This window comes from Cucurbita pepo, chromosome 19 (assembly GCF_057944985.1).
Source record: "Cucurbita pepo subsp. pepo isolate OVF chromosome 19, ASM5794498v1, whole genome shotgun sequence".
Taxonomy (NCBI): domain Eukaryota; kingdom Viridiplantae; phylum Streptophyta; class Magnoliopsida; order Cucurbitales; family Cucurbitaceae; genus Cucurbita; species Cucurbita pepo.
In genome coordinates this window covers 11,378,451-11,405,001 of record NC_141816.1, presented here as the reverse complement: position 1 = coordinate 11,405,001, position 26,551 = coordinate 11,378,451, and the positions used below count along the sequence as shown (strand labels likewise).

Below are 26,551 nucleotides of genomic sequence, written 5' to 3'. Positions count from 1 at the left end.
TCGGTTCCTTCTTCCATAATTCGAGCACGAAGAAAGAAGAGATAAAAGGGCTCTATGTAGAATATAGTCATAAACCCATAATAGATTCCGACCACCACAACTTAGATTATTTTCATGCATGATTAAAAAAATGGTTTATTTGATTTAATTTAAGAAATAAAATAATATTTTTTGGAATATTATTTATGTTAAATAATATTTTCTTCATTATGTTCCACCAATGATTTCACAAAATACATTATATAAAAAAAAAAAAACAACAACAGCAAAGCGTTATTTTTATTTTATTATTACTTTAAAGACATTTTATGAGAATTTAAAATTTTCTTTAAATAAATATATTTTTTCTATAATTGAATAAAACCTGAGGGAATTATAAATTAGAATTTCCTCCATATTAATGCACGCCGTCCTTCCTCAGTTTTTTTATTTTTCTAAAAAGAAAATATCTTTTATTTTTATTTATTTATTTATTTATTTTTTTGAGGAAAAAGAGGATTAGTAGCCATGTATCAGAATTTTGGCTCAAATTCGCTTTCATCCTGCAACGGTTTCTCTCTCCGGATTCTTTAAAGGTAAAACAAGAAGATCCCCACTCTTTTTTCTTTCTATTCATCTTCCTTTTCAGCCTTTTTGATGGTGCTTTCTCCTTCCTTTTTTCTGGCGTTATTAATGTAATCTTTGTTTAGTTCTCAAAATTTGCTTTCAAGCCCTAATTTTGTATCATGTTATCGCTCGATCGATTGTTTTTCTGTTTTTATGATTGAGAAAGAGGCTGTCATCTCGGATTATTATACCTTACATCTGAATTGTTTGCTATCGTGATTGGCATTTCATTTAGAGAATAATTGAATGAGATTGTAATTCGTTCCGTTTATTTTCATTTTGGTTATTATCCAACTCGATTCATTGCTTCGATGTTGTTGATTTGTTGATTTGTTGATTTGTTGATTTGGGATTGGAGGATTAATTCTAGAGCAATCTGAATCTTGAATAATATCTTTAGATTTTCCATTGATAAATCATGTCAGTTTCATGAAATATTGCTTCCGTTTAGTGTAGAGATGCTGGTGATTGATTGTCATGTTCGTTTTCGCATGAGCTTGTTTCATAATAATTGTTCAAACATCTTTTTACTAATTCATGGCGCAGGTATGGAGTGTTTTGACATCTGTAAAAGATCATGGTTCAATGCCTAGAGGGAATAAAGCATTTCTGTGCTGCTGTAGCAAACTGTTGTGATGCAGAAACATCTAGGCGACCTAGGGGCCTTCAAGATCCTGAGGCTCTTGCAAGGGAGACAGTATGTATGTTTCTAGAATTGGCCCAATCATCCTTTTGATTTCTTGGCGTGGATTTTTGATTCCTTTCATATTCCTTTCAAGGTCTAACTAATGTGTCACATCAAGGATAAATGTGTTGATAAGACCTTCACTCTTTTATTTGGTCGTAAATTTTGGCAGTCATAAGTTGTTTGCTTTCTCTATTGCAGTCAGTGTAAGTGAAATAGAGGCGTTGTATGAGCTGTTTAAGAAGATCAGTAGTGCAGTGATTGATGATGGGCTGATAAATAAGGTAACAGCCAGTGGAGAAGGAATTGTTCTGTTCCACTTTCCTCTTTAATACAGTGGTTTCAATCATGTCGTAAGACGATAATCTTTTCATGTTTGAACCACAATTGCTTTTCCTTTGTTTTGACTCTCCCTCTGTATCATACTGCAGGAAGAATTTCAACTGGCACTGTTCAAAACAAACAAAAAAGAGAGCTTATTTGCAGATAGGGTAAACCTTATTGTTTGCAACTAAACCTTTGGTTCTATTTACATACATATCCACTATAACCTGACTGGCCCAGACGACCCTTCATATTTTATTTATTTATTTTTTTCTTATATTCAATGTCTAGTTTCTGCATTTAAATGATTGAAATTGAGGTATCTAATCATACAATTTTGTGAATAAAGTCTTATGCAGTGTGATAACTAGTGCATTCTCTGGACTAGTTTCCTTTTGAATGCATGCATTTGTGTCACTGTAGTTAGCATCTTACTGAACGTGGCTGCATATATTTGGTTCAATTAGATATAAGAGTTAAGAAAACAATTCTAGTTTCTATTCTAATCAGATTCTTTCTATTTGTTTGTATGGGGATTGGGTTTGTTCTTCATGAGAAGTGGTGTATGGCAGTGTTTTAGCACACTATTATCTCTTTCAAATATCTGCTGTTTTGGTAAAAATTATTGCATTCATATCCTGGTTAATTGCTGGTTTTTACAACTCACAACTTCTCTAATGAAACTGTGTAGGTTTTTGACCTGTTTGATACAAAGCACAATGGAATACTCGATTTTGAAGAATTTGCACGTGCTCTTTCCGTCTTTCATCCAAATGCCCCTATTGATGATAAAATCGAGTGTAGGTTTCCTTTTTTGTGTTAATTTTTTCACGTCCATCTACCAAGAAAAATGACACAGCTGTTGTCTTTCATACATGGTGTGATCAAAATATTTTGGGCATGGGTGAATGCCTTCAATTTTGTACAGCCCATTGGAAAAAGGGAAAAAAAAAAAAAAACTAATTGTTGGCGCTACAGATGTTGGAATTATTTTTTTGGTGTTAGCTTTCCTTATCACTCTAGTCTTGTATTTTTAGTTAGCATGTGATCTCATGTTTTTAATAATTTGCAGTTTCATTCCAATTATATGATCTTAAACAGCAAGGATTCATTGAGAGACAGGAGGTAACTTCTCCAATACATTCTCTATTTCTATTTGATCAATTACCTTGCATGGATGCTGACCATTTAAAGACTTATTATTATAGCAGCTGCCCTTTTTAATTGATTATCTTTTCTGAACATTTACGCGGATAATACCAATAATCTTTAAAGACTATCAAGGATCTATTAGATAAAGATGTTACAGAATGTTTTTACGAAATCCAATTTTTAATTCTTCTTGTACACCTGCTATCTTTTTATCAAGGATCTATATTACCAGTACTATTTTAGTCTTTTATACAATAAAATGTTTGTGTAGGTAAAGCAGATGGTTGTGGCTACGCTTGCTGAATCTGGCATGAATCTATCGGATGATGTTATAGAAAGTATCATTGACAAGGTTCTCTTCGTAATCTGATCACGTCTGTTAGTTAGTCTTTTCTGGTTAACTTTCAGTTGTCCAGGACATCTGCTGAACTTAAAACTGGATGTCTCCTTGATCATGCAGACATTCGAAGAAGCTGACACAAAACATGACGGGAAGATCGACAAGGAAGAGTGGCGAAACCTTGTATCAAGGCATCCATCACTTTTGAAGAACATGACTCTCCAATATCTCAAGTGAGTGAGCTGCATTTTCTGTGATTGTTCATTCGCTCCCTGAGTGATTGATTGTATTGCTGAGTAAGTTGATGATGTACTTTGTGTTTGTGTGGGCAGGGATATCACGACCACGTTCCCAAGTTTTGTGTTTCACTCGCAAGTTGATGATACCTGAGAAGTCTGTCACAATGCAATGGCTATCCGATTCGAGTTTGATCGATAATTTCTTCTTTCTTTCTAAGTACAAATTGTGGTTAGGTTTATGAACTATAATCTGTGTTTTTGGTTCTTAATACTTTCATTTGTTTCTTCTTTTTTAAACCCATCGGTTCAATGTCCAAAGACTATCTTTACCCTTTATTTCATCTGCATTTCACCCAATAATTAGCTTTTTTTCTTTATATATATATATTTATTTATCACCCAACATTTTAATTTAGTATCTAATCTCTCATGGTTAATAATATAATTAAAAAAAAAAACTATTTCCACTATATAAAATAATGGAATAAAAAGATTAATTTTGTTTCCAATCTACAATTAGAAAAACTAAAAATAAATTATTATGGAATGAAATTTTGATGATTAAAATTGGAGTGTAGTTTTGATATTTAAATTTTTATCAATTTATTATTATTTGAAGTTTGATTTTGGTTATTAAATTCTTACTTTTTGATATTTTCAAATTGTTAAATAATAATTTAGTTCTCCAACTTTTATTATATTGAAATTATATTTCTTATCCTAAAAATTGAGGAAGTATGATAATATATATTAGTTCTAAAATAATATTAATTTAATTACAACTCCAAATTTTATTATGTCTTTAAAATATCTAAGATGTCTCTATATATTTAAATTAAAAACCTAAATTTATATTTAATAGCTTTTAACTTTCAAAATTTAGATTATTAGGTTTGTGAGTTAATAAAAAAAAAAAAAAAATTGATTAGGTCAAATATTTATTTGATAAAAAAAATTAAAAAAAATACAAAAATTAATTTTGTTGACACAAATTTACAAATTAAAAAACATAAGGATTAAGCTTGTAATTTTGAGTATTGGCTTGAATCCTCGAGAACTGAAAGCTGAGGACTCATCCCGTGGCGCCAGACGAAAGGGAAGATCCTCTCATTTTCCGATCAAACAACAGGTCCATTTCTCCTTCCACTCCGCCGTTGTATTCTCCTCATCTTCCCTCTTATTTTACTCTTCTTTCCACTACTTTTTCCTTAATGTTTTTGCCCGTATTTCTCTATTCGGTTCTAGGAAAGCATCTCATGAATGCCTTAATTTTCGTTTTCTGTAGTAGGTTTTGCTTTGGGGTCAACAATTTTCAATAATGTCGGAGAAAGGCGAAAAGGGTTTTCCAGTGCAGAAGAAACCTGGAAAGTCTTCGCTCAAATCTTCGGCTTCCAAGGATGGTTCGTCTTGTTGATGTCTTTTGAGGTTTTTTGTTTTGAGAATCACTTCGATTTTAAAGCAACCATCACGACTGTTTGTACAGAACTGAAAATTTTTGAACCCTCGTTCCTTCCAGCTTTCCATAGATTATGCATGTAGTTTGCTAAATTTATCAGAGCACATCATTAACTATATAATTAGTGATAATTTCTATGGAGCTGGGCATTTTAACGAGATTGCTTAGGATAATTAAGCATGATTGAACATTATTTTCAGGTATTGTGGTTTCTTCTCTTTTACTCTTCATTTTGCTATCCGATGTATCATTTTCTTCCTGACTTGTTGCATAGCTTCTCTAAAAGGAAAGGATGACAGTTTGTCGAAGTCAAAGAAGGGAAGGAAAGTCCAGTTCGATGCTCAAGGTGAATAGTCTTTTCTGTCACGCGAATAATGATACTTTTTATGTCATACAAGTCACTTGATGTACCATTGTTCTCTATGTGCAATCAGTTACTTGTCTGAATCAATGTGCTTATTACATAAAACTTCATAACTAGGATGTAATCCTACATGCAGGGTCAGTTGATACCCAGATCAATCTTTCATTGAAATTCAGTGGAAAAAATGGTATTTGTTTTCAATGATCATTTTATTTTCAATTTTACTCTTTATCTTTACTTCTCTACCTTCATCTGCCTGATATTTTTCTGCTAATGCAATTCACTGACTTTGTCTCCTTCGCAATCATGGCTTGCAGGTGACTTGGGTAAAGGAGGGAAAGGTATAAATGGTGGGAAGGCTTCTGTTTCAAAGGAACAACAACCGCTAGAACTGAAGATTGAGCAAGGTGGGTACTACCTTGACTTTGAATATGTATTAAGTTTTACCATTATTCATATTATGGAAGATTGATATTGCCATACTTTTTCTATTAGAAAAAAAAAAAAAAAGTTATCTTGAGCTGCCTTCCTTCATCTTCTAGTATGTGATGTTGACTGATATTACTATTTGGCAAGCAACAGCAACATTTGCTTTTGTCTTCTTGGATGTTTTTAAAGTTATTCTTCATTTTAAGAAATCTTGGTGCTAGTGCGTTCATCTTTTTGTGACTTCTCCCTTGTTCTATGGGCAACTGACTGTTTCCTCTTCTGAGGCCTCAGTTTATTTATTCCTGCTGGGATAGGAGATTGGTCTCAGTATGCTATTTAATTATGCTGTTTATTGTTGTGTTGATTCTTAATTGACGTGCAGAACTTCCCAAGAATGTTAAATGCCAATGCCTTATGGACTGTGAGGCTGCACAACTTTTACAGGGAATCCAAGATCAGATGGTTCTTCTATCAGCAGATCCAACCATCAAAATCCCTACGTAAGTGAATGTTATTAACCATTTATTGGAAAGAAATTTTTTCACAAGCTTACAAGCTCGATTTGCTTTTATCTTAGGTCATTTGATCGGGGACTGCAATATGCTAAACGAGCCAACCACTATGTAAATACCGAGTCGGTTAGACCAGTTCTTGAGTATCCTTGATTTGATGAATGTGCTATTAGGTTATATTGTTAATATCTTTTTATCTATTTCTATGGATGAAAACAAATTATATACTACTGTGGAACTATGCTTTTGTGCCAATCCAGCACTCCTAGTGTGCTGTATAGTGCTCTTTTTCTTAGTCCATTCAAACTCTGTTGAGTGCTTAACTGAAGATTCTAGAACCCTCAAGAAATATGGTGTAGCGGACAGTGAGGTAGTTATATCTATCTTCTTTTTTTCCTTCTTAAAAATTAATTCCTCAGATTGATGAACTGACCATTATTAATTTTAACGTAGATATGTGTGATTGCTAATGTCTGCCCAGACACTACTGATGAAGTTTTTGCTCTTGTTCCATCTTTGAAGGTACAGTATAAGTTTTCACAATTTCTGTAACTTACATCACCATGCCATATGAACATAGTTAAACACATATTTAGTTTCTATATTCGATTCATGTAGTGTTTTAGTCTTGTTGTAATTTCTTTTAGTAAAAAGTTAGTCTGCCCTGTTTAGAGGTCATTTTTTAAAGTTGAACTATTCTTAAATGATTCTGAAGTGTGCTTTTAAGGACTTCTGATCATACAATTTAATAGGTAGTTAAACACTGTTACAAAAATGAAAAGCATACTTAATTAGTCTATAACAGCCCCCGTCCCAGCCCACCGCTAGCAGAAATTGTCCTCTTTGGGTTTTCATTTCGGGCTTCCCTTCAAGGTTTTTAAAACGCGTCTGCTAGGTAGAGGTTTCCACACCCTTATAAAGAATGTTTCATTCCCCTCTCCAACCAATGTGGGATCTCACAATCCACCTCACTTCAGGGCCTAGCGTCCTCGCTGCCACTCGTTCTCCTCTCCAATCGATGTGTGACCCCCCAATCCACCCCCTTTAGGGCCCAATGTCCTTGTTGGCACATTGCCTAATGTCTACCCCTTTGAGGCTCAGCGTCTTTACTGGCACACTGCCCAATGTCTGGCTCTGATACCATTTTATATCAGTGAGTATCTATGAGTGTTTGAGTCAACTTGCATGCAGCTCGATTGATCTCATGGGACAGTCGTTTGATCCTACTACATTTGAATTAGTCAAAACATTTTAAAGATGTTTCCAGATATGGGGTTGGAGTGGTTATGCATGTTTGGAATGTTGATCCTTTGACACTATGATTTATTAATTTATTTTGCTTCAACATGATTTCATACAAAGCAGAGCAAAAGAAGCAAGCTAACCGAACCTCTGAACAACGTCTTGAGTGAGCTAGCCAAGCTAAAATCATCCTGAAGTGAAGTCACAAGGTTGGTTGCTTACCGTTGCCGGTGCTCAGGTCCGGTTGCCTTCACCCCTTCCTACGAAGATTGCCTTATATGGTGCTTAGAAAGTTAAGACCTTTTTTTCTTTTTCAATGCAATTCAATAGAGATAACTGTATTTGCTCACTGGAATCGTTGATATATAGTGTAGAAATAGGGGCTACTCTGTTGAGAGAATGCCTCTCCCAGGTGATGAAGTTCAGATAGAAAACCATTATCGATGATCTGATGTAAAGGGAGTCATTTCTACTGGATGCTACACATCTTTGGACTATTTTAATACCTCTGTCCTGTAACGACCCAGATCTACCGCCAGCAGATATTTTCCTCTTTGAGTTTTCCTTTTTCGGCTTCCTCTCAAGGCTTTAAAATCCGATCAGTATGTGGACATCTTACAATATCTGCTAGCGGTGGATTTGGGTCGTTACAAAACCAGACACCCATCTTCAGCGATATGAGTTTCTTAGTTTATATCCTTTTTTTTTTTTTTAAGTTTTAACTAAAAAATAATAATTTTCAAAAACTAATTTTATTTTTAAAGTTTACGATAAGAAAATAGATACAATGTTTTAAAAACCAAATGTTCAAATTTTTTTTTTTTTTTTAAATCTTTATCTGTAATTTAAAAATTTACAAAATAGTGTGATTATGAAAGGATAAATAATTGATAATTAATGTTTGCAATTTAACCTATTAATATAATTTAATAAAAATTTAAAACTACAATATTAACCAATAAAAGACAAAAAAAAAGAAAATAATAAAAGGTTCGGGATTATTGCTGCACTTTTTAACTTCACTTCAATAATTTGGAGGGTATTTTTGTAATTCCAACTGCACAAATAAATAAATATATATTTAAATTCATTCTTTAAAAAAAGGCGTAGAGTACCGATTAAACAGTGTTTTCGTGAATTGTCATTCGTCACTTCACAGGAAGAAAAAAGGTTTCAAAAGCACGACTCGCATTGACTCCTCATCTTCGGAAATCGGATTGGGTTGATCATCGAGAAGACTAAGAATTTAATCGCCATCGCAGTTCTGGAATTCAAAATTTGAGTTTCACGAGAGCGATCGCTGATGAAAGTGCCGGAAAACGAAGGAAAAATGGAATCGTCAGATGAAGACGAGGAAGAAGATGAAGTATGGAGGAAACACTACTCTTCGAAACACAGAATATTACTTGTCGGAGAAGGCGATTTTTCCTTTGCCCTGTGTCTGGCCAATCACTTCGGATCTGCTCGTAACATCATAGCCACTTGCCGTGATTCTCAAGGTTAGATCATAATCGCACTTATGATTTCTCTGTGACCTTTTCTCTCTATGTTGATGATTCGATTTGTCCTGTTTTTCGATTCCAGATGACCTTGAAAGGAAGTTCAGCGACGGAATTAGGAATGTGAGGGAGCTGGAAGAAAGAGGATGTTTAGTATTCTACGGAATCGACGTTCGAAATATGAGTCAACATTTCTTCCTCAGAACACAGAGATTCGATCGCATCGTCTACAACTTCCCTCACGTCGGATTCCTGTTCCGCGAGGACAGTTTCTGCCAAATTCAGTAATCGATTTTCTTCTCTCTCCTTTGAGTTGAATTATAATATAGGAATTTTGCTTGAAAATGGATGATCCAATGGAACCACAGATTGAACAAGGAGCTGGTGGAAGGGTTTCTGAGGAATGCTAGGGTTTTGTTGAAGAAAGGAGATGGGGAGATTCATGTAACACACAAGGAGGGGGAACCGTACAACAAATGGGAGCTAGTGGAGGAAGCCATCAAAGCGGGGTTGCAATTGCAAGAAACGGTACCGTTTTGCAAGAATGATTATCCAGGATATCAGAACAAGAGAGCCGATGGAGGTCATTCGAATGCGCCATTTTGGCTTGGGGATTGCAGCACTTACAAGTTTAAGCTCAATCAGTCTCCCTAAAATGGCGATGGGATCAAACAAACAGAAATTCAGAGAAGAATGGAAGGAAGCTTCTTCTCTACTTCTCTTAGCTTACCTGTATTGTCTTCTTGTTCTGAACTCTGTCTTATTCATCTCTTTGAGACTCTGGCAATGGCTGTCTAATTTCACTATAATTTTAGTTACCATCAAATTAATATCATTCTGATTAATTTGGCTGTGATTATACTTTATACTAATTTTTTAGAATAAGGTTATTTATAGATTTTGTTTTAATTCTTTGAATATACAATAAGCTCCTCTTAGCTATACATTTACTTTAATATGTTTTTTTTCTTCTTTGAATTAGTTTATAAAATTTAAATTATCACTTAGTTATCATTTTTAGTCACCATATTTAGCTAAAAAATGATATATGTTTTCATTATTTGTAAAAAAAAAGTAAAAAAAAAAAATAGAAAATAGAAATTTAAAAATTAAAAAAATAATAATAATAATCGAAATTTACTAGAAAAATTCATCACAGTAATTCCGGCATACGTTGTTTCCATGCTTTCTCGTTCTTTCCTTTAGAATTGCTCTCGATTTCTCAGATTTTCTTAAATCTACACGATGATCTTCGGCTTTTGTAGAGTTGTTTAAACACCAATCAAACTGAAATCATACATTTCTTGCGATTAATCCGTGTAGTCTGAAGCAGATCCTGTCGGAACAATGTCTTATGCTTACCTCTTCAAGTACATCGTCATCGGTGATACTGGTACGTCTCTCACCCTTCCGAACTATTGGATCGTTTTTCCTTTCCATAATGTTCCAATTGAAGATCGGTTTGCATTTGTGTTTCTCGAATTCTTGCGCGTCGTGTGGTTTCTTCGGTCTCGGCTTTTGCTTGGATCAATTTCATTATAATCGCCGAAATGAGATTTTTTCACCCCCGCTCGATTTCTATGATATATTTGTTGCGAATCACATTGTTCGTCTTCTTCAGGAGTTGGGAAATCGTGTCTTCTTCTTCAGTTTACGGATAATCGATTCCAGCCTGTTCATGACTTAACTATCGGGGTCGAATTCGGAGCCAGGATGATAACCATTGAGAATAAGCCAATTAAGCTGCAGATTTGGGATACGGTATATTCCCCTGGTTTCTCATTCGAATTTTCTGTTTGTTGTTGTTACCTAAATCGAAGACTTGTGTGATCCTTATGAAGTCGAGAGACGGTATATATATATATTCTTGTGGCATGATTTCTTTGGTAACTTGTAAATTTTCTGTCGCTTAGTGTAGGAGTCTCCAAAATATGCTGTCATTCTCCATGTACATTTATAATGTTTAGGGTTTGCATTTTCCTTTTGTGCATATTGTAATTGGAACCAAACTTTGCTACTTCCTCACGCTCTTAGAGTATACCTTTTCTATTGTCTAGTTCATAATTTATTGAACAAGTGGGTCCATTGATACTTTCCGCCTAATAAAGGTAAGCCACAAGTTGGATGCATTACTATATATGTATATATATTTCCTTAGTTCAACAAATTTTGGGATCGAGATAAAATCATCGATCTTTGGAATGGTAATTAATATTTTGTCCATGGGCTATTACTGATTAGTGTTTAGGTAACTTTTGTTCCTTAAAAAGTAATCGTTCCTTTTTTTGTCACTTGGCATGATTTTGGACCATGTTGTGGAATCTGTGCATAATGATGATCTCTTGTCTAAGCATGAAATTTGTTGTATTCCATCTGGTCAAGATTTTTTTCCATGTTGGCAAACCTCGGTGTCTACACAATTCTAATTGTTAAAGTTTGTGACTGTAACAGGCCGGCCAAGAGTCATTCAGATCCATCACGAGGTCCTACTACAGGGGTGCTGCTGGTGCCTTGCTCGTCTATGATATCACCAGGTCTTATTTTGTTCCCTTTTCTTCTTGAATGACTGATTAGTATGCGAATGCTGCGTTCTTGCAAGTTCATCCTATTAATACTGGATTTTATATGCATCATTATAAAGATTGGTTGAAGTCACGTTGAAAATGCTTTTTTATTGTATGAAGTTTTTCGTTCTAATTTGCCTTTACCAAGCTCCTTACTTTACACGAGATTGTGGTGAATGCATTATTCAGAAGGGAAACTTTCAACCACTTAGTTAGTTGGCTAGAAGATGCGAGGCAGCATGCTAATGCAAACATGACAATTATGCTAATTGGTAATAAGAGTGATCTTGCTCATAGAAGAGCTGTGAGCACAGAGGAGGGTGAACAGTTTGCAAAGGAGCACGGTTTAGTCTTCATGGAGGCATCTGCCAAAACTGCCCAGAATGTTGAAGAGGTGATTACATAAAATCTGCTTGTTTGGGTGTAAATCGTATAGTATTTAGAGCATTTAAGAAACTCAATCTCTCTTGCAGGCATTTGTAAGGACCGCAGCAACCATATTCAAGAAGATTCAGGATGGAGTTTTTGACGTTTCAAATGAGGTTAACATCCATCTCTACATTTTCTACGTCGACATACATTTCGTATCCAATAATTTTGGTGAAATTAAAGTTCTAGCACTGTATTGAATGTTAAAAGATGACGAACTCTTGATTCGTTATGGGAAGAATGAATTGGATGTTAATGTTTTTAACCAAACAAAAAGAGTATGCTCTACTTGTAATATAATGGCACATAACGATCAAGGAATGGCTGCATATGTGTTGCTGATGCTGCATTTTGTGTGATCTTCAGTCTTATGGAATCAAAGTTGGATATGGGGGGATACCAGGACCAGCAGGAGGCAGAGAGGGATCATCTTCCCAAGTTGGCGGCTGTTGCAGCAATTGAACCTTGAACCTGTAGAAACTAGCTGACTTCAATCTGTCTGTGCCTCAATTTCAATTTTTTTCTTCTATTCTTTTTCATGATTTCTCATGTGCTGCAGTGAAATGTGAATATTGGAGCAAGAAGAGTCTGTGTTAAAGGAATAGCCAGGTTCTGTGAATGCTAGGCTATCATCAATCTGTGCTGTCAGTTCAATTGTAAATCAACATTGATTTGAATTCATTAGTTCATGCGGTGAAAGAACCTTTTGCTTCATTGGTTGTTTTTTTCAGGTTCGATCAATGTGGAAATTGGATCGGACTTTCAATTTGAAAGAATATCTCTTTAAGACGTGTCATATATTGAGCTGAGCTACGTTTGAATTGCCGATTTTGACATTTGTTCGTTACACCCTATTTGAAATATTTATAATGTTCGCAGTGTTTGATTTTGTGATGCAGATTATTTTATTTATTGGGTTCTCCTATCACTCTCCATGATATTTGAGTGGGAGATAGAATTGTAGGCTATGTTACTTCACTTGTAAGTAATGTTCTCTAACCCAACGGTATGTCTCCACACAAATCACGATGCATTGGTTCATTGATATATAAAATTATTACAAAAGTTTAATTCAATTTTTTGTTTTTTTTGTTTTTTTTTTTCTGCTCATTTTCATAACTTTGGTTGATTTTTTAAAACAAAATATGAAATAAGTAATAAATTTTGAAGTTGGTATATATTTAATTTTTTAAAAAAATTTACTAGTTTATTAGACAAAAAGTTTAAAGATTTAGTTAACACAAAATTAAAAATTTGAAAGACTTATTAAATTATTTTAGAAACTAAGAGATTAAATAGATAAATCTCAAATTTAGGGATTAAATTGCTCCCATTAGGTTATTATTATTTTGTAATTATTCACGAATACATTCATTAATGTGAGAATCTAAGCACTTTAATGGTTAGAAAAAGGAAAAAAAAAAACATATAAACATGGTTAATAAAATAAAACAAAATTACAAGCTTTTCATCGATTTTTATTTGGTGTGTAATAAATTATTGAATTTAAAATGTTTAAATAAATTTTTTATTGGTCTTCAGTTTTTAACATTTAAAAAAAAAATAACAAATCTATCCAACATAAATTAAATTTTATGTCACTCTTATAAAAATATTGAGGCATAAAATTTAAATTTAATAAATTATTAAATGTAAAATTGATAATTTAGAGATATTAGACACTCTCTTGAACATAAAATTAAAAAAATTTATTTAATTGTAAAAAAGAAAAAAAAAAAAGAAAAAAAAACTACTTTTTGAATCAAAACCAAAAATAGTTCAAATTTCAAACAACTCTTAATATTTTATTGTCTCAATTGTGCTTTAAAAAAAAAAAAAAAAACTTATTTTCTCGAAATACTTACCTTTCACCAAGAGCTTCCATAAAACTTTTCAATGCCATTGCCCCTTTTTTACTGTAGTAAAATTCACTTTGTTGATTAATGCTAAAAAAAAATTACTGCCATAGTTCGACAGTAATTTACACGTATTCTTTACTGAGAGATTAAAGATTCGATTTCAAGCGAACCTAACAAAACCCCCAGGTTAAATCCTAATTGAAAAATTAAATAAATCTATCATTATGGTTTAAAAACAAAGTTCCAAAAAAAATTTCAAAAAAAAAAAAAAAATTGAAAATCCATTTCCACCCTTATTTCCGTTGTATATGATTAAAAGTCGCAGAAATCCATGAAAATGATTTCATAGGAGGAAGCATCGGATCGCTGTGTAAGAACAGAGCCTCAACAAGAAGACGAGCAAAATCATCACTGTACGTATGATTCTACAACGCGCTACTACTCCCTTGTTGAAGCGGTTGATTTAGCAGAGAATTCCAAACACAATCCATACCCTCCCCGGCCGGTCCTTCCCCGTCCTCCACCGCCGTCGCCGTCGCCGGTGCCACATGTGCCTCATACTCCTCCTCCCAAGGATCTGGTAGATTACACCACACCAATTGCTCGGACCACTCCGTAAGCGCAATATCGGCGGTAGTGGATACTCCATCGAAGGACGTGAAGAAAACGTCCTCAACTTTCCAGTCCTCGTATTTGGAGTAAATCAGGCTGTCCTTCAACCAGGGGAAATCAAACACGCCGAATGACAGATCCAAATCAAACAACCTTCCAAATCCTTCGACGTGTTGCCGCTTCTCTCCGTTTCCGATTTCCGGCTGCGATGATTGCTCGTTTCTTACACCGGCTGATGATGAGGACGACGACGACGACGACGACGATTCTCTTGGTCGCTTGGTGTTACGGCGGTCCATTTTCGATCGGAAAGTGATTAGTAGAAGATTAAGAATGAAATCAGGGGAAGAAGAAGACGAAGAAATAGATTTGAGAGGCAGATTGATGAAGAAATTAGGGAAATGGAAATTGGAGGTTTTGGAAATTGGGTCACGCAATTTGTGAGCAATTGGCGTATGCAACTCTCAGCACGCATCATTCACCCAACATGTTAGATGAGGTCGAGGTTCAAGGTTCGTTCCACTTTTCACGTTCTCTTTTCACCACCCTCTCTTCATTTCATTTGTTTCCTATACAAATTTTAACCTAACTGCCCTAACATTTTCTTGCATCCCCGTCCCATATTTAATTTTTATTATTTTTAAAACTAAAAATTATCCTTACAAATCAACACGAGTCTTTTTAGCATATTTTATTCTCATTCTCGCTTCTTAAGAAATTTTTCGAGAAAATATATAATATAAAATACACTTAATTTTGGAGTTTACATGATTGAGTCTTAGCCGACTTTCGTATTCTTAAAATCACTCTCATTTAGATGTGATCTTAATCACTCATTTCGTAAGAGTTCAAGTCCATCGCTAGCCGATATTGTTTTCTTTGATTTTTCCCTTTCGAACTTCTCCTCAAAGTTTTAAAATGCGTATAAGAATGTATGTCGTTACTCTCTCCAACCGATGTGAGATCTCTCAATCCACTCCCTTGAGGGCCAGCGTCCTCGCTGAGACGCTGACACACCACTTGGTGTCTTGCTCTAATACCATTTGTAACGGTCATCTTTGTTGAGGATTATTAGGAGTGAGTCCCACATCGGTTAATTTAGTGGAAGATCATGGGTTTATAAGTGAGGAATACTATCTACATTGGTATGAGGCATTTTGGGAAACCCAAAACAAAGCCATGAGAGCTTATGCTCGTGGACAATATCATTATATCATTGTGGAGAATTGGGTGTAGACCGCGTAAATAAAATAATATATTATTAAAGGACGTGTGAAATATTCTATTAAAGAAATGAGTACTAGAGTTGGACCTATACAATTAAATAATATTTTATTTAATAATATGTGAAATATTCAATAATAAAGTGTATACACTACAGCCATAGTGCTGTATTTTCTCATTTTTTTTAAAATATTTTTTTTATGATTACGTAAATAAAAAATAAAAAATAAAAAATAAAGAATTAAATAAGATAAAGGGGAAAAAAACACATACTAAAAGGCAATAAAGAGAGCAATTTTCAATTCTTTTAATCAAAATGCGAAAAGAAAAGAAGGAAAAAATTGAAAAAAGAAAAAGGGAAATAATTAAAGCGAAGGGACGCCGTTGAATGATCTAAAGCTGTAACCACTTTCTCCACTCCCATTTTTAGGAGCGTTTCCTTTTTCTCTGAAGCCTCGCACTCTCAGGGGATTTTGCAGAATCGCCATTCATTTGCTTGATTCCTTCTTCTTCTTCTTCATTCGATTCTTTCTACTCTTCTTAAGCTTACTATGTTGCTGCATTGGTGAGAGCTTAGAATGGCTGGTGGCGGCAACGGCGGTGGGGGAAGAGGATCTTTTCTGAAGAAAGCTGCTAGGAAGATTTTTGTTGCTACATACGCATGCCGCTCCTCCTCTCGTAGAAAATCTCGCTCTGTATGCTCTCTTCCGTCCTTTTTGTTCCTTACATTGCTTCAATTGCTTGAATTCATGGCTGAAATCGTTGTTTTCGTCATTTTTTTTTTCTTCTGAAACGCCGTTCTTCTCTTGTTCTCCATTTTCTTTCTCGCTCTTTTGACAAGCAGCTTAATGCCTCCGTTTTCATGGAATTTCGATTGCATATGAGTTTTTGTTTTGTACAGCTACGGTGGTTGTCTGGTCAGTCCTAATTTTTCTTCTGTGTGGTGACTCTGATGGTTTTCCTCTTTTTGGACTTTTTTCGATAGGTCTCGAATTTGTCTGCTTCGTCCGCACAAAAACCGAAGCACGCTGTAGAAGCAGTTGGGGAAGCTGAAATTGCAGAACAAATAGAATCAAGAACCTCGAACAATCTGCCTTCCAAGGTAATTAACTCCCTATGAAAGATCTGCCTAGTTAGCTCTCCTTCTGCAACTTATCTTAGTGAAAGATAACGTCGTTGGTTTTGAGTTGAAGTGCAGAAACCAATTTCAATTTCTGTAGCCATTTTGTTTTGTGATCCTGCTTTATTTGGAAGATGGTTTCAAAAGAATTTTCTGCTTTTGAAGAACAACAATTGAGTGAAAACATTATCATTAATGTGTTAGATGTCAATGTGCCATTAATATGTTAGATTACAATGAGAAGTGTTTAATACTAAACTACAAAATATACTTGTATGATTAATAAATGAATAACAATTATGAAAGTTGTGCTCGAACATAAGCTTGTTCTTTCTTTTTGAGTATCAATTATCTTACCTACATATTTGTCTTGATTCGCATGGCAGAATCTGTGCCCGATATGCCTTGATCCTCTAATCTACAAAACCGAAGGGTGTCGTCCAGGGCAGGCCATTTTCACCGCACAGTGTTCTCATGCATTCCATTTCTCTTGCATCTCATCCAATGTCCGTCATGGCAGTGTCACATGCCCCATTTGTCGAGATCAATGGACTCAGCTGCCCCGGAATTCAGCACCACTTTGCACCCAGATTGATCCTATTCTCCGTATTCTTGATGATTCCATTGCCACATCTCGCATCAACCGCAGATCCTTCCTGCTCTCCAGCCATTACGATGACGATGACCGTGTCGAGCTTGACCGTACGCCTACTCATCATTCTCGTCTTTCTTTCTCTCTACATTTGGCCACATCAAGCTTCTGTCCTCCCATCCAAGTGAGCGGATTTGCCCCCTGTTACCTTTGCTACAACCGCCTAACTCGGCCGCCACTGCCTCCGCAATTCCCCTGCAGAAGCCCCTCTCCCTTGTTGCAACCACCTCGTATAACAGCCAAGCCCAGGAACAGGACAAGAGCTTACCTTTCAGTGAAATTGGCACATCAAAGAGCGACTGACTTGGTCCTAGTTGTGTGTTCCAATGGTCCGCACTTGAGGCTCCTCAAGCAAGCCATGGCCCTAGTGATTTCCTCCCTACATTCCATTGACTGTTTGGCCATCGTTATTTACTCATCTTCTGCAACCGGTGTGTTCCCTTTGAGGCGGATGACATCTTATGGAAAGAGAGCTGCCTTACAAGTCATTGATCATCTGTTCTACATGGGGCAGGCAGATGCTGTGGTAGGGCTGCAGAAAGCTATTAAGATACTTGAGGATAGCACCCACAAGAATCCCAACTCCTCCGTCCTGCATCTATCCGATAGCCGAATTCAGCCATACCGTCTCATCAACTTCGAATCTCCTACTGTCCCAATCCATTGGTTTCATGTAGGATTGGGGTTCCGAACTTCACCTGGTTTTGTAATGCAGGAGTTTGAAGAGTTCCTGATGACAAGAGTATTTAGAGGAATCATCAGAGACATCCAACTAAAAATTGTTGAGGAAAGCAGCAGATCAACCATCATTAATATTGCAGAGTTGAGAGGCGACGAAGAAAAGATAATTGTAATCGACAATCTGTTGAGTGATAATGAAGGACATGTCAGGGTGAGATACAGCTACGTCGATGGCGAGATCAGCGGCGAGGAGTGTATGAAAGCAGGCGAGACCCTGCTAAGTTTAGGAATCAAGAGCAACAATGATGTTACTTTCAATTAAGCTGGTCGCGAAAACAGGGAAGAGGATGCAAGTTTAAGCAGGAGGATTAGCAGCGTCGAACGATGGGATCATCACGATCCGTTCGGAGCTAGAAGATGGTCCAAGCACTTGCATTCTTACCGGCTATAATTCAAGAGATGAATGAACACAAAGTAGAAAAGAGCTCTAGAATGTGTACTCAAGTGCTTGGTTGAAGAAGGGTGTAAATAAAATGTTTGAAAATAAAATATCTAAGAATTTTAGTTTCAGCAATATTCAATATTTCTGTTGAATGATGAAAGTTCTACATCGGCTAATTTATGGAACGATCATGGGTTTATAAATTAATAAATATTCTCTCCATTAGCACGAGACTTTTTTGGAGAAGCCTAAAGCAAAGTTATGAGATCAAAGTGGACGGACTTCAAAAGAAAATGAGTCAAAGGAGTCATCGTTTATTAAAATGTTGAATTCCCATATTGCCCCTGCCATGAAGTAATCGCTGTCGTTTATTACATTACATTCTCAAATTTGAGGACTAATTGGTGCATTGAAGCCGATGATGACAGAAAAAGACAAACCGTTGAAATCCGTGCCAACTTCCTCTGTTTCTCTCTCTCTCTCTCTTTCTTCTTCTCTACATCCTTTTCGCCGTCTAGTTCTTGGAAAGGGATTGGAGGCTCGATTTTGTAATTCAATGCCCCAACAGATTTCATCTTCTCTTTTGTATCTCTAGAAAATTTGGACATCAAAATTCATCGTTTCTTTCCGGTGTTGACTGATTTTCACTTTCAGCATTTCTTTTGGCGATTTGGAAGGTTATGTTTCCAAGACTTGTGAATCCTGACGGAGATATCCAGATCCATGGCAGCCGTGGTTCTGTTGCTTCCGACCTCACTCATCCCCACAGGGGCGATCCTTGTCTCGTTTTGACTTCAGATCCCAAACCTCGACTCCGATGGACTGCCGATCTTCACGAGCGATTCGTCGATGCTGTCACTCAACTCGGTGGTGCTAACAGTCAGTACTCTTTCCTCTTCTTCTTCTTCTTCTTCTTCTTCTTTTTTACTTCAATGAATCGATTTTTGTTCGCTTTGGTAATGTTCAGCTGAGGTTTTATTCTCATGCATCTGGATTTTAGTACCTATTGTTGGCACTATTTACTCTAGGATTTTCATTTTAAGCTCTCTTGAATTAGGAGACCTGGCTATTGCGTTGAAATGAATTGTGTTCCGTCAGGGTCAAGCACTGGAACGCCTACATTTTAGTACCGGTTTTCGAATAACAATGTAAATGGTGAGTTTGATGTTAGGAGCTTCAATAATTCGGGGATATTGTTGAAAGATTCCCCTTCCATGAAGAGCATCCAGTATTTGGGCTGGTATAAAATGTATAAATTACATAGCTTATGGCTAATGAACCCAAAAGAAAAGAACATGGGACTAGACTTTAGACAAATGGGATGGGAGGTCAGGCTCAGTTATTCCAGAGTAATTAAATTCGGAAGTTCAGCTAGTTTCTATTGCTTGGTTTCAGGAATATTGTGAGATTACATAGCTTGAGTGCTTTAAAGAATGTTCATAAATGATTATTGTCAGGGGAGTTTGTGCTTATAAATGGCTCATAAATTGAGTAGATTTAGAAAGTGGATGGATGATCTTGATGTTGTTGGGGTGTCACTTTGTTTTGTCTCACTTTAATTATGATGTTAATACCATTCCTTGCATCACCTAACTGGGCTTTGGACATTCATTAGGAAACAATTCAGAGTTCGTGTTTTTAGTGGAAATGATTGGATTAAGAATCCGATGATTAGCTCAAATTGACCCTTCTGACAGAGAAAACCTCCAAGGTTGATAAAAACAGGAAAAAGGCTTACAAATCGCTGTAGAAAATTTCGTTTTCTTCCTTGAAAATCTGCTGCAGCATCTCTAGTTCTATAAATCTAAGCTGAATGGCAACTAAGAATTCTGTTTAGACTTCTGAAGGAAACCTAATTATAAATCTGACGAAGTCAATTGAACTCTTATGCTCTTTTTGAAGATCTGTTACTTATTTTGTTCCGAAGGCGAAGAGGGCTTGACATGTTTGACATGTTTGACATGTTTGACCATAAGACTGTAGCTTTACAAAAATCAAACGGGATTGTAATCATTAAGTCCACTTGTGCCAAGACGAGCATAGTTCAGAAGTCAAGGTATCAACTCCTTCCATTGAGGTTGGAGGTTTGAATCTTAACCCGCTGAAGTCCACATGTTTGCAACAGAGAGTCTGCTTTGCGTGCTTTGATTGGATGTCTTGGTGGGGACGAGGGTGGGGAATATGGGGTCGTATTTGAATTCTAACCAATGATAGGGTTTGACATTTGAACACTTGGTGCAGAAGCTACACCAAAAGCAATAATGCGAACAATGAATGTGAAAGGACTGACTCTCTTCCATTTGAAGAGCCACCTCCAGGTGATCATAATGGCTTAAAAAGGCATCTTTTTATGTAAGAATTCTGATACTGCTGGAGTTCATGGTGAATTTGTATTCATGATGCTTGCTCTCCTTCATTACAGAAATACAGATTAGGTAAGCAATCAGGGAAGGATATGGGTGAGGCCTCTAAAGATGGTAAGGGATAAATCTCTATTTTTTTCCCTTGTTTATCATGTGATGTAAAGTCTCCATGAGTCTGCTGATACTCAACTCCATTATCAGTATTCGCGCTAGCTACTAATTTTTGAAAATTTTAACCTGTCTGTCCAAATATTTAAATCTCTCTTCATGGGTTGGTGCTATGAACATCAGGTGCATATCTTTTAGAAAGTCCAAGTATCAGTAATTTCTCTCCTGACTTGCCAATTTCTGAAATGACCGAGTAAGATACTTGTGATATTTGTGATAATGCCTTGAATGTTACAAGATTTTAAGTTCAAATTGTTCATAACTTAGATTTCTATTTTAGTGGTTATGAAGTCAAGGAGGCATTAAGAGCACAAATGGAAGTGCAAAGTAAGTTACATCTGCAAGTCGAGGTAAAATTCCCATCCTTGACATTGAAATGGAACTTGATGTTGGTTTTGGACAGATTCCGTGATGATCCAAATTTGCTAAGTTTCTGGTTGTTAGATTGCTTGCTTAGTTGATTATCCTTGTGCTCGAGTGCGTTCCGAATCATTGATTTAAAATGTATGATACACTGCTATGGCTAGAAAGGGAGATTTTTGTACCTGCTGAATCTGATAGGAACTTCCAAGTGTTGTTACTGAGATTTGGGGTCCATTCTTCAGCTAGCTGACCTTACTACCATTTGAGCAGGCAGAGAAGCATCTACGAATTCGTCAGGATGCCGAGCGAAGATATTTGGCGATGCTTGAGAGAGCTTGTAAAATGCTTGCAGATCAATTCATTGGAGGTGCGGTTTCGGACTCGGACAGCAAGAAGTCTCAAGGACTAGATCATAAGAGCCCGAGAAGTTCCTCGATTGACCCACTTGGTTTCTATGCTTCGCAGTCACAGGGGATGGAAAGAGCAAATGGCACAGAAGAATTGCAAGCTAATCCTCCTTACCAAAGGGCTGATTGTTCGACCGAAAGCTGCCTAACCTCGAACGAAAGTCCTGGGGGATTGACTATGGAGAAATCTCCCGTGGCAAGCAAGAAAAACATAGTTAACTTGGATTCAGCAAATGCATCTTTGATTTGGGATGAAGCTAGGGAAGGAATACAAGATGCTAATATCATCCAAATTAATCATCACGGCGTATCCGAGTGCGACATGTGGGGATGAAATTCTACAGACAAAAACTCATCATGATTCATGAAAAGTATGTTCTATTTTCAACTTTGTAAAAAATTTAGCATGAACTGGAGCAAGAACATTCCCTAGCTTGTATAAAACCAAGTCATTTAGTTCGTAGACAACTCGTCGAAATGCACGTAGTTAGCCATTCTTTTTGCTGTCCGAACAAACATAGTCAATTCCTATCCAGCTTTTAGCCGATTTGATTCGATTCGATTATCATGATGTAATCAGTAATGTTAAGTTGGAAACACATCCTCTTTCACTAGCTAGTAGTGAAACAGACATTGTCTTCCATTAATGGTGGCAAAACGAATGAATCTTGTGTCATTTTTGCTTTAATCATTACAAGCAAATCATAATTAATCAAAACATTACAATGGAAACCTCGGATTTAGGAAAAGAAATCTAAGTGTCTCACCCATAAAAATTTCATCTTTTTTATTTTATTTTATTATTCTTATTATTAGGTGGAGCTGGAAAAGTCCCAACTGCCAAAGCCTTTTTTTGACTAAGACCACAAGCCAAGCCAAAATAATTGTGCAGCTTTTTTATTTTTTATTTTTTACTTTTTACTTTCGGTTAAAATTACTCTGATTTGACTTAACAAAATAATAATAATTTATATGCAAGAAAAAGTAAAACCAAAATATATTTTCCATTTTTTTTTTCTTTTTTGAAGAATTATTCTTAAACTTATCCGACCAAATTTAAGATTCAAATTTAGAAATTTAAATCTTTTACATCTTAATCAATAATATATGTTAATTACTTTTGGAGCTATGTTTATCTGGTTGTTCATAATAAATTCTTTGTAGAATATTAACGAAGGAACGAAGGAACGAAGGAACGAACTCGAAAGTGAGTTATGAATGGGTGAAGTTTTTAATCTGAAAAAGAAGGAAATGGCGAAAGGTGAGTGATGGAGAAGAGATTGAAGGCTGAGCCAATGCAATAATGAAAAATGAACCCCCAAATTCCACCAGTTTTTGCTTTGCGTTCGTCCTGTAAACCAGGCAAAGGGCCGATGAGACTGCTCAGAGCACTTTGAAGGCCATGGGAGAGAGAAGCGCAGCGACACAGTGACACCGAAGGGAATCCAATTGTTCTCTCGAGAGCTACTCAGAAAGTGGCGCCCAATATTGGGGGATGCAGCCGTAGATCTAGGTATCTTCTTAACCTCTTTGTAAACGTATAATCTTACCTTACATTTACATTGGTTTCTTGTTCAAGTCGTTGCTCTGCTTTGCAATTTGCGGAGTTTTCAACTCTAATGCCCATCCATGTCTCTAGCCTTCGGTTTCGGATATTGATTTCTTATCCCTTTCAAACTAGCCCTGATTCTCTACCTTTGAATCTTTGTCAATTCCTTTTGTTTGTTTTTAACTTCACTTGCTACTGCCACTTCGTTGTTCTCCTTTTTTCCTTTTGTTGATTAATTTGTTCGTAGCCTTTTAGCTTATTTGAAGTCGTGGGTTTGAGTTTGCGAAGTTTGATTAATCTGTTGTTTGGAGGGGTTTCTTCTGAATTGATTAATCTGTTGTTTGGAGGGGTTTCTTCTGAATTGATTAATCTGTTGTTTGGAGGGGTTTCTTCATTTCATATTCCAATCTATTTTCTTTGGTGAAGAAGAAAGGTGTTTGGTTCAGGAAGAGTGTTCCCTTTGAAGAACAATGGGTCCAAACATCTTTAGATCCCACTAAACCCAATAGAATTGTCATATTTTCAGGTTGTCTGCCATTGGTTTTTCCACAGAATACTATATGTTAGCAAAATGACTAACCTCCATTGGAATGTTGAACTCATTATGATGCTCTAGTAGCATACTTCTTTTCTTCATTTAGACTTGTTCACTTATTGTTTTCAGGTAAATCACATGTTTCAACAACAAAGTGCTCATAACTCGAGCTTGATGGAACCCACAAATGGAAGTAATGGTAACAGCAACAACTCGAATTCGGCCTCAAAGCAGAGACTACGATGGACAAACGACCTTCACGAACGATTTGTCAATGCAGTGGCACAACTTGGAGGCCCAGATCGTGAGTGAACCAACCCCTTGTGGCTTTATGTTTAGCATCTTTAGCTTTTTATGCACACATTGTGTCCAAGGATGAACATCTCTTACTGTCAAACAATCTGATCATGTTTGTACATCTTTCCTTTTCTTATTCATATTAAGGAATGAGAGTCTTAGGGTGTTATGGGTGCATTTTTCATCTCTTTGTTAGGTGCTACACCAAAAGGCGTCCTTAGAGTAATGGGTGTTCAAGGTTTAACAATATACCATGTCAAAAGCCACCTGCAGGTACTGTAATCTTTCACAGACTTATGACTTGTTTCTTATCCTTACATAAGATTGGTTTAAGTTTCTAATTCGTTTTCTTGGATCTGTCCAGAAATATCGACTCGCGAAATACGTTCCCGACTCCTCATCTAATGGTAGGTGAATCTAGTTCCCAATTGTTCTTTTTCCATCTTTATGTGTACGAAATTTTTCAACGATTGTGTAAAACCTCAGAAGTGCACAAGTGGTTCACTCTTTTTGTTGTATTGTTGATGCAAGGGAAAAAGGCTGACGAGAAGGATTCTGGTGACATTCTATCAAATATTGATGGCTCATCGTAAGTAGATCTACTTGCCATACACTTCTCATTAAGCTCTGTTGTATTGGCAGTTAGATGTACATATAAACTCAGAAGCAGAATCTCAAGCTCAGCGCTAGTAAATATTGTCCGCTTTGGTCCGTTACGTATCACCGTCAACCTCACGATTTTAAAACACGTTTGTTAGGGAGAGGTTTCCACACCTTTATAAGGAATGCTTCATTCCTCTCTCCAACCGATGTGGGATCTCACAGTTCACCCCCTTGGTGGCCCAGTGTCCTCGCTGACACACCACTCGATGTCTAGCTCTGATACCATTTGTAACAGCCCAAGCCCACCGCTAGCAAATATTGTCCGCTTTGACCCATTATATATTGCAGTCAACCTCACGATTTTAAAACGCGTCTACTAAAGAGGTTTCCATGATGTAGGATCTCACAATAAGAGATAAAGAGATTGATGGACTTTAACTCTAACTCAACTTTCTCACAACCTGATTAAAAGTACAAGATAGTTAAAGATGATAATAATACACTTATGATTACCTTATTTTTTCTTTCTATCTTCAGGGGAATGCAAATCACTGAAGCACTTAAGCTGCAGATGGAGGTCCAGAAGCGGCTGCATGAACAATTAGAGGCACGTTCTAGTTATTCTCTTTCTTCTTTTAAAAAAAGATATACCAGCTAGACATTTCAGATATTCTACAATTGGGAGCATGGCGTTTACCTATTATTATATAGAACACTCAGCTTAACTCATAATTTGGTGCCTCAAACAATCATTCACAAAAAGTCATGATTGCATGTGAATTGGTCCAACTTTTTATTCCAAGGCATATGAGATGCCATGATGTAGAACAGGCTCAAAAACGGCCCAAGTGTTCTAAGCACCTGACTGTTTCATCGTATGCATATCTATACAGGTACAGAGACAGCTACAGTTACGGATTGAAGCTCAAGGCAAGTACCTAAAGAAGATAATTGAAGAGCAACAAAAACTTAGTGGGGTTCTTTCAGCAGCTCCAGTTGCTTCTCCCTTATCAGCTCCTGTTTCTGGTGACAACTGCCCAGAAACTGATAAAAACGACCCGTCAACACCTGTGCCCACATCTGAGTCTCCTCGCCAAGAGAAAGCATCAAAGGAATCTGCCCGAGCCAAGAGTATCTCTATTGATGATTCTTTCCCGTCTCATCACGAACCATTGACACCAGATTCCGGTTGCCATGGCTCCCTAGATGACAGCCCAAGGCCAGTGAAGAAGCCAAGGCAGTACAGGGATGGTGCATGTGCCAAATCAGAGATGATGCTTGCACATCAAATACTAGAGTCAAGTCTGAACTCCACTCCCAAGGAATCACGCCCCGTTTCTCTAGCCAGGGAAACGATCGATCCTTTGTCTGGAATGTCAATAGGTGATGATGATCGGTTGGACTAAACCACAAGGTTCAATTTAGTCCAAGTGTTCCATGTTTTTACAAGTTATCTTCCACAGTTCACTCTAGCTGTAGTTTTGATAGTTTTATATACTGTCGTGTGCCATATTTCAGCACATAAATACTTTCCTGAGGACCAATATTTGGCAAACCATTATATCATCAGAGTAGGACTGATGTCTATTCTTAGAGAATTGTCATCGACCTTCCCCTTCCATCCTAGCAACTTCTTGTTTGAATCCAATGTATGTTCCTTTCTGTTCTAGTTGACTGAATTAAGTTGACAGCCAAACCTTCAAAGGAAGATTGATGTTGAAGCTTGTGCAGAGTTGCACGTCCCTTGATAAGAATTCTAAAGAAAAATCTAACATGTTTGGTCCAAACTCGAATGCAGGTAGGGAGTCGTATAGTACCAAATAGATCTTTAGAGC

The 26,551-nt window shown here is 36.5% G+C and overlaps 7 protein-coding genes across 11 annotated transcripts; all 7 read left to right on the top strand.

The window, feature by feature from the left end:
• The first annotated feature begins 442 nt into the window (after positions 1-442).
• Positions 443-3,682, top strand: LOC111781017 (calcineurin B-like protein 3). Its single transcript, XM_023661412.2, has 9 exons — positions 443-575; positions 1,153-1,307; positions 1,493-1,575; positions 1,723-1,782; positions 2,307-2,415; positions 2,688-2,740; positions 3,039-3,119; positions 3,228-3,340; positions 3,440-3,682. The coding sequence occupies exons 2-9, from the start codon at positions 1,184-1,186 to the stop codon at positions 3,495-3,497; spliced, it is 681 nt and encodes a 226-aa protein (XP_023517180.2). The 5' UTR covers positions 443-575; positions 1,153-1,183; the 3' UTR covers positions 3,498-3,682.
• A 659-nt stretch (positions 3,683-4,341) lies between these two features.
• Positions 4,342-7,852, top strand: LOC111780990 (DNA-directed RNA polymerases IV and V subunit 4). Of its 4 annotated transcripts, none has more exons than XM_087119869.1 (10): positions 4,342-4,475; positions 4,635-4,746; positions 5,089-5,148; positions 5,303-5,353; positions 5,484-5,573; positions 5,978-6,095; positions 6,173-6,250; positions 6,444-6,477; positions 6,561-6,629; positions 7,473-7,852. In XM_087119869.1, the coding sequence occupies exons 2-10, from the start codon at positions 4,665-4,667 to the stop codon at positions 7,542-7,544; spliced, it is 654 nt and encodes a 217-aa protein (XP_086975995.1). In that variant the 5' UTR covers positions 4,342-4,475; positions 4,635-4,664; the 3' UTR covers positions 7,545-7,852. The 4 variants fall into 4 exon arrangements, with proteins under 4 accessions (XP_086975995.1, XP_023517145.2, XP_023517147.2 ...); XM_023661377.2 differs by having other exon boundaries at positions 5,077-5,148; XM_023661379.2 differs by having other exon boundaries at positions 4,350-4,475; positions 4,632-4,746.
• Positions 7,853-8,467: 615 nt separating this feature from the next.
• LOC111780985 (uncharacterized protein At4g26485) lies at positions 8,468-9,707 on the top strand. Its single transcript, XM_023661368.2, has 3 exons — positions 8,468-8,848; positions 8,934-9,132; positions 9,217-9,707. The coding sequence occupies exons 1-3, from the start codon at positions 8,653-8,655 to the stop codon at positions 9,500-9,502; spliced, it is 681 nt and encodes a 226-aa protein (XP_023517136.2). The 5' UTR covers positions 8,468-8,652; the 3' UTR covers positions 9,503-9,707.
• Positions 9,708-9,941: 234 nt separating this feature from the next.
• LOC111781832 (ras-related protein RABB1c) lies at positions 9,942-12,666 on the top strand. Its single transcript, XM_023662543.2, has 6 exons — positions 9,942-10,241; positions 10,470-10,609; positions 11,300-11,382; positions 11,602-11,806; positions 11,886-11,954; positions 12,208-12,666. Exons 1-6 carry the CDS (start codon positions 10,196-10,198, stop codon positions 12,301-12,303), a joined length of 639 nt encoding a protein of 212 aa, XP_023518311.1. The 5' UTR covers positions 9,942-10,195; the 3' UTR covers positions 12,304-12,666.
• A 3,187-nt stretch (positions 12,667-15,853) lies between these two features.
• Positions 15,854-18,553, top strand: LOC111781052 (putative E3 ubiquitin-protein ligase WAVH2). The gene is made up of 3 exons (XM_023661455.2): positions 15,854-16,231; positions 16,522-16,638; positions 17,043-18,553. Exons 1-3 carry the CDS (start codon positions 16,115-16,117, stop codon positions 18,309-18,311), a joined length of 1,503 nt encoding a protein of 500 aa, XP_023517223.2. The 5' UTR covers positions 15,854-16,114; the 3' UTR covers positions 18,312-18,553.
• A 205-nt stretch (positions 18,554-18,758) lies between these two features.
• Positions 18,759-22,331, top strand: LOC111781923 (protein PHR1-LIKE 3). The gene is made up of 6 exons (XM_023662657.2): positions 18,759-19,310; positions 20,673-20,749; positions 20,854-20,908; positions 21,086-21,155; positions 21,243-21,312; positions 21,596-22,331. The coding sequence occupies exons 1-6, from the start codon at positions 19,112-19,114 to the stop codon at positions 22,064-22,066; spliced, it is 942 nt and encodes a 313-aa protein (XP_023518425.1). The 5' UTR covers positions 18,759-19,111; the 3' UTR covers positions 22,067-22,331.
• Positions 22,332-22,903: 572 nt separating this feature from the next.
• On the top strand, positions 22,904-26,395 carry LOC111781470 (myb family transcription factor PHL7-like). Of its 2 annotated transcripts, none has more exons than XM_023662073.2 (7): positions 22,904-23,245; positions 23,946-24,120; positions 24,310-24,386; positions 24,478-24,520; positions 24,645-24,702; positions 25,254-25,323; positions 25,610-26,395. In XM_023662073.2, the coding sequence occupies exons 2-7, from the start codon at positions 23,955-23,957 to the stop codon at positions 26,120-26,122; spliced, it is 927 nt and encodes a 308-aa protein (XP_023517841.2). In that variant the 5' UTR covers positions 22,904-23,245; positions 23,946-23,954; the 3' UTR covers positions 26,123-26,395. The 2 variants fall into 2 exon arrangements, with proteins under 2 accessions (XP_023517841.2, XP_086976027.1); XM_087119901.1 differs by lacking the exon at positions 22,904-23,245 and adding an exon at positions 23,300-23,807.
• Positions 26,396-26,551: the final 156 nt, after the last annotated feature.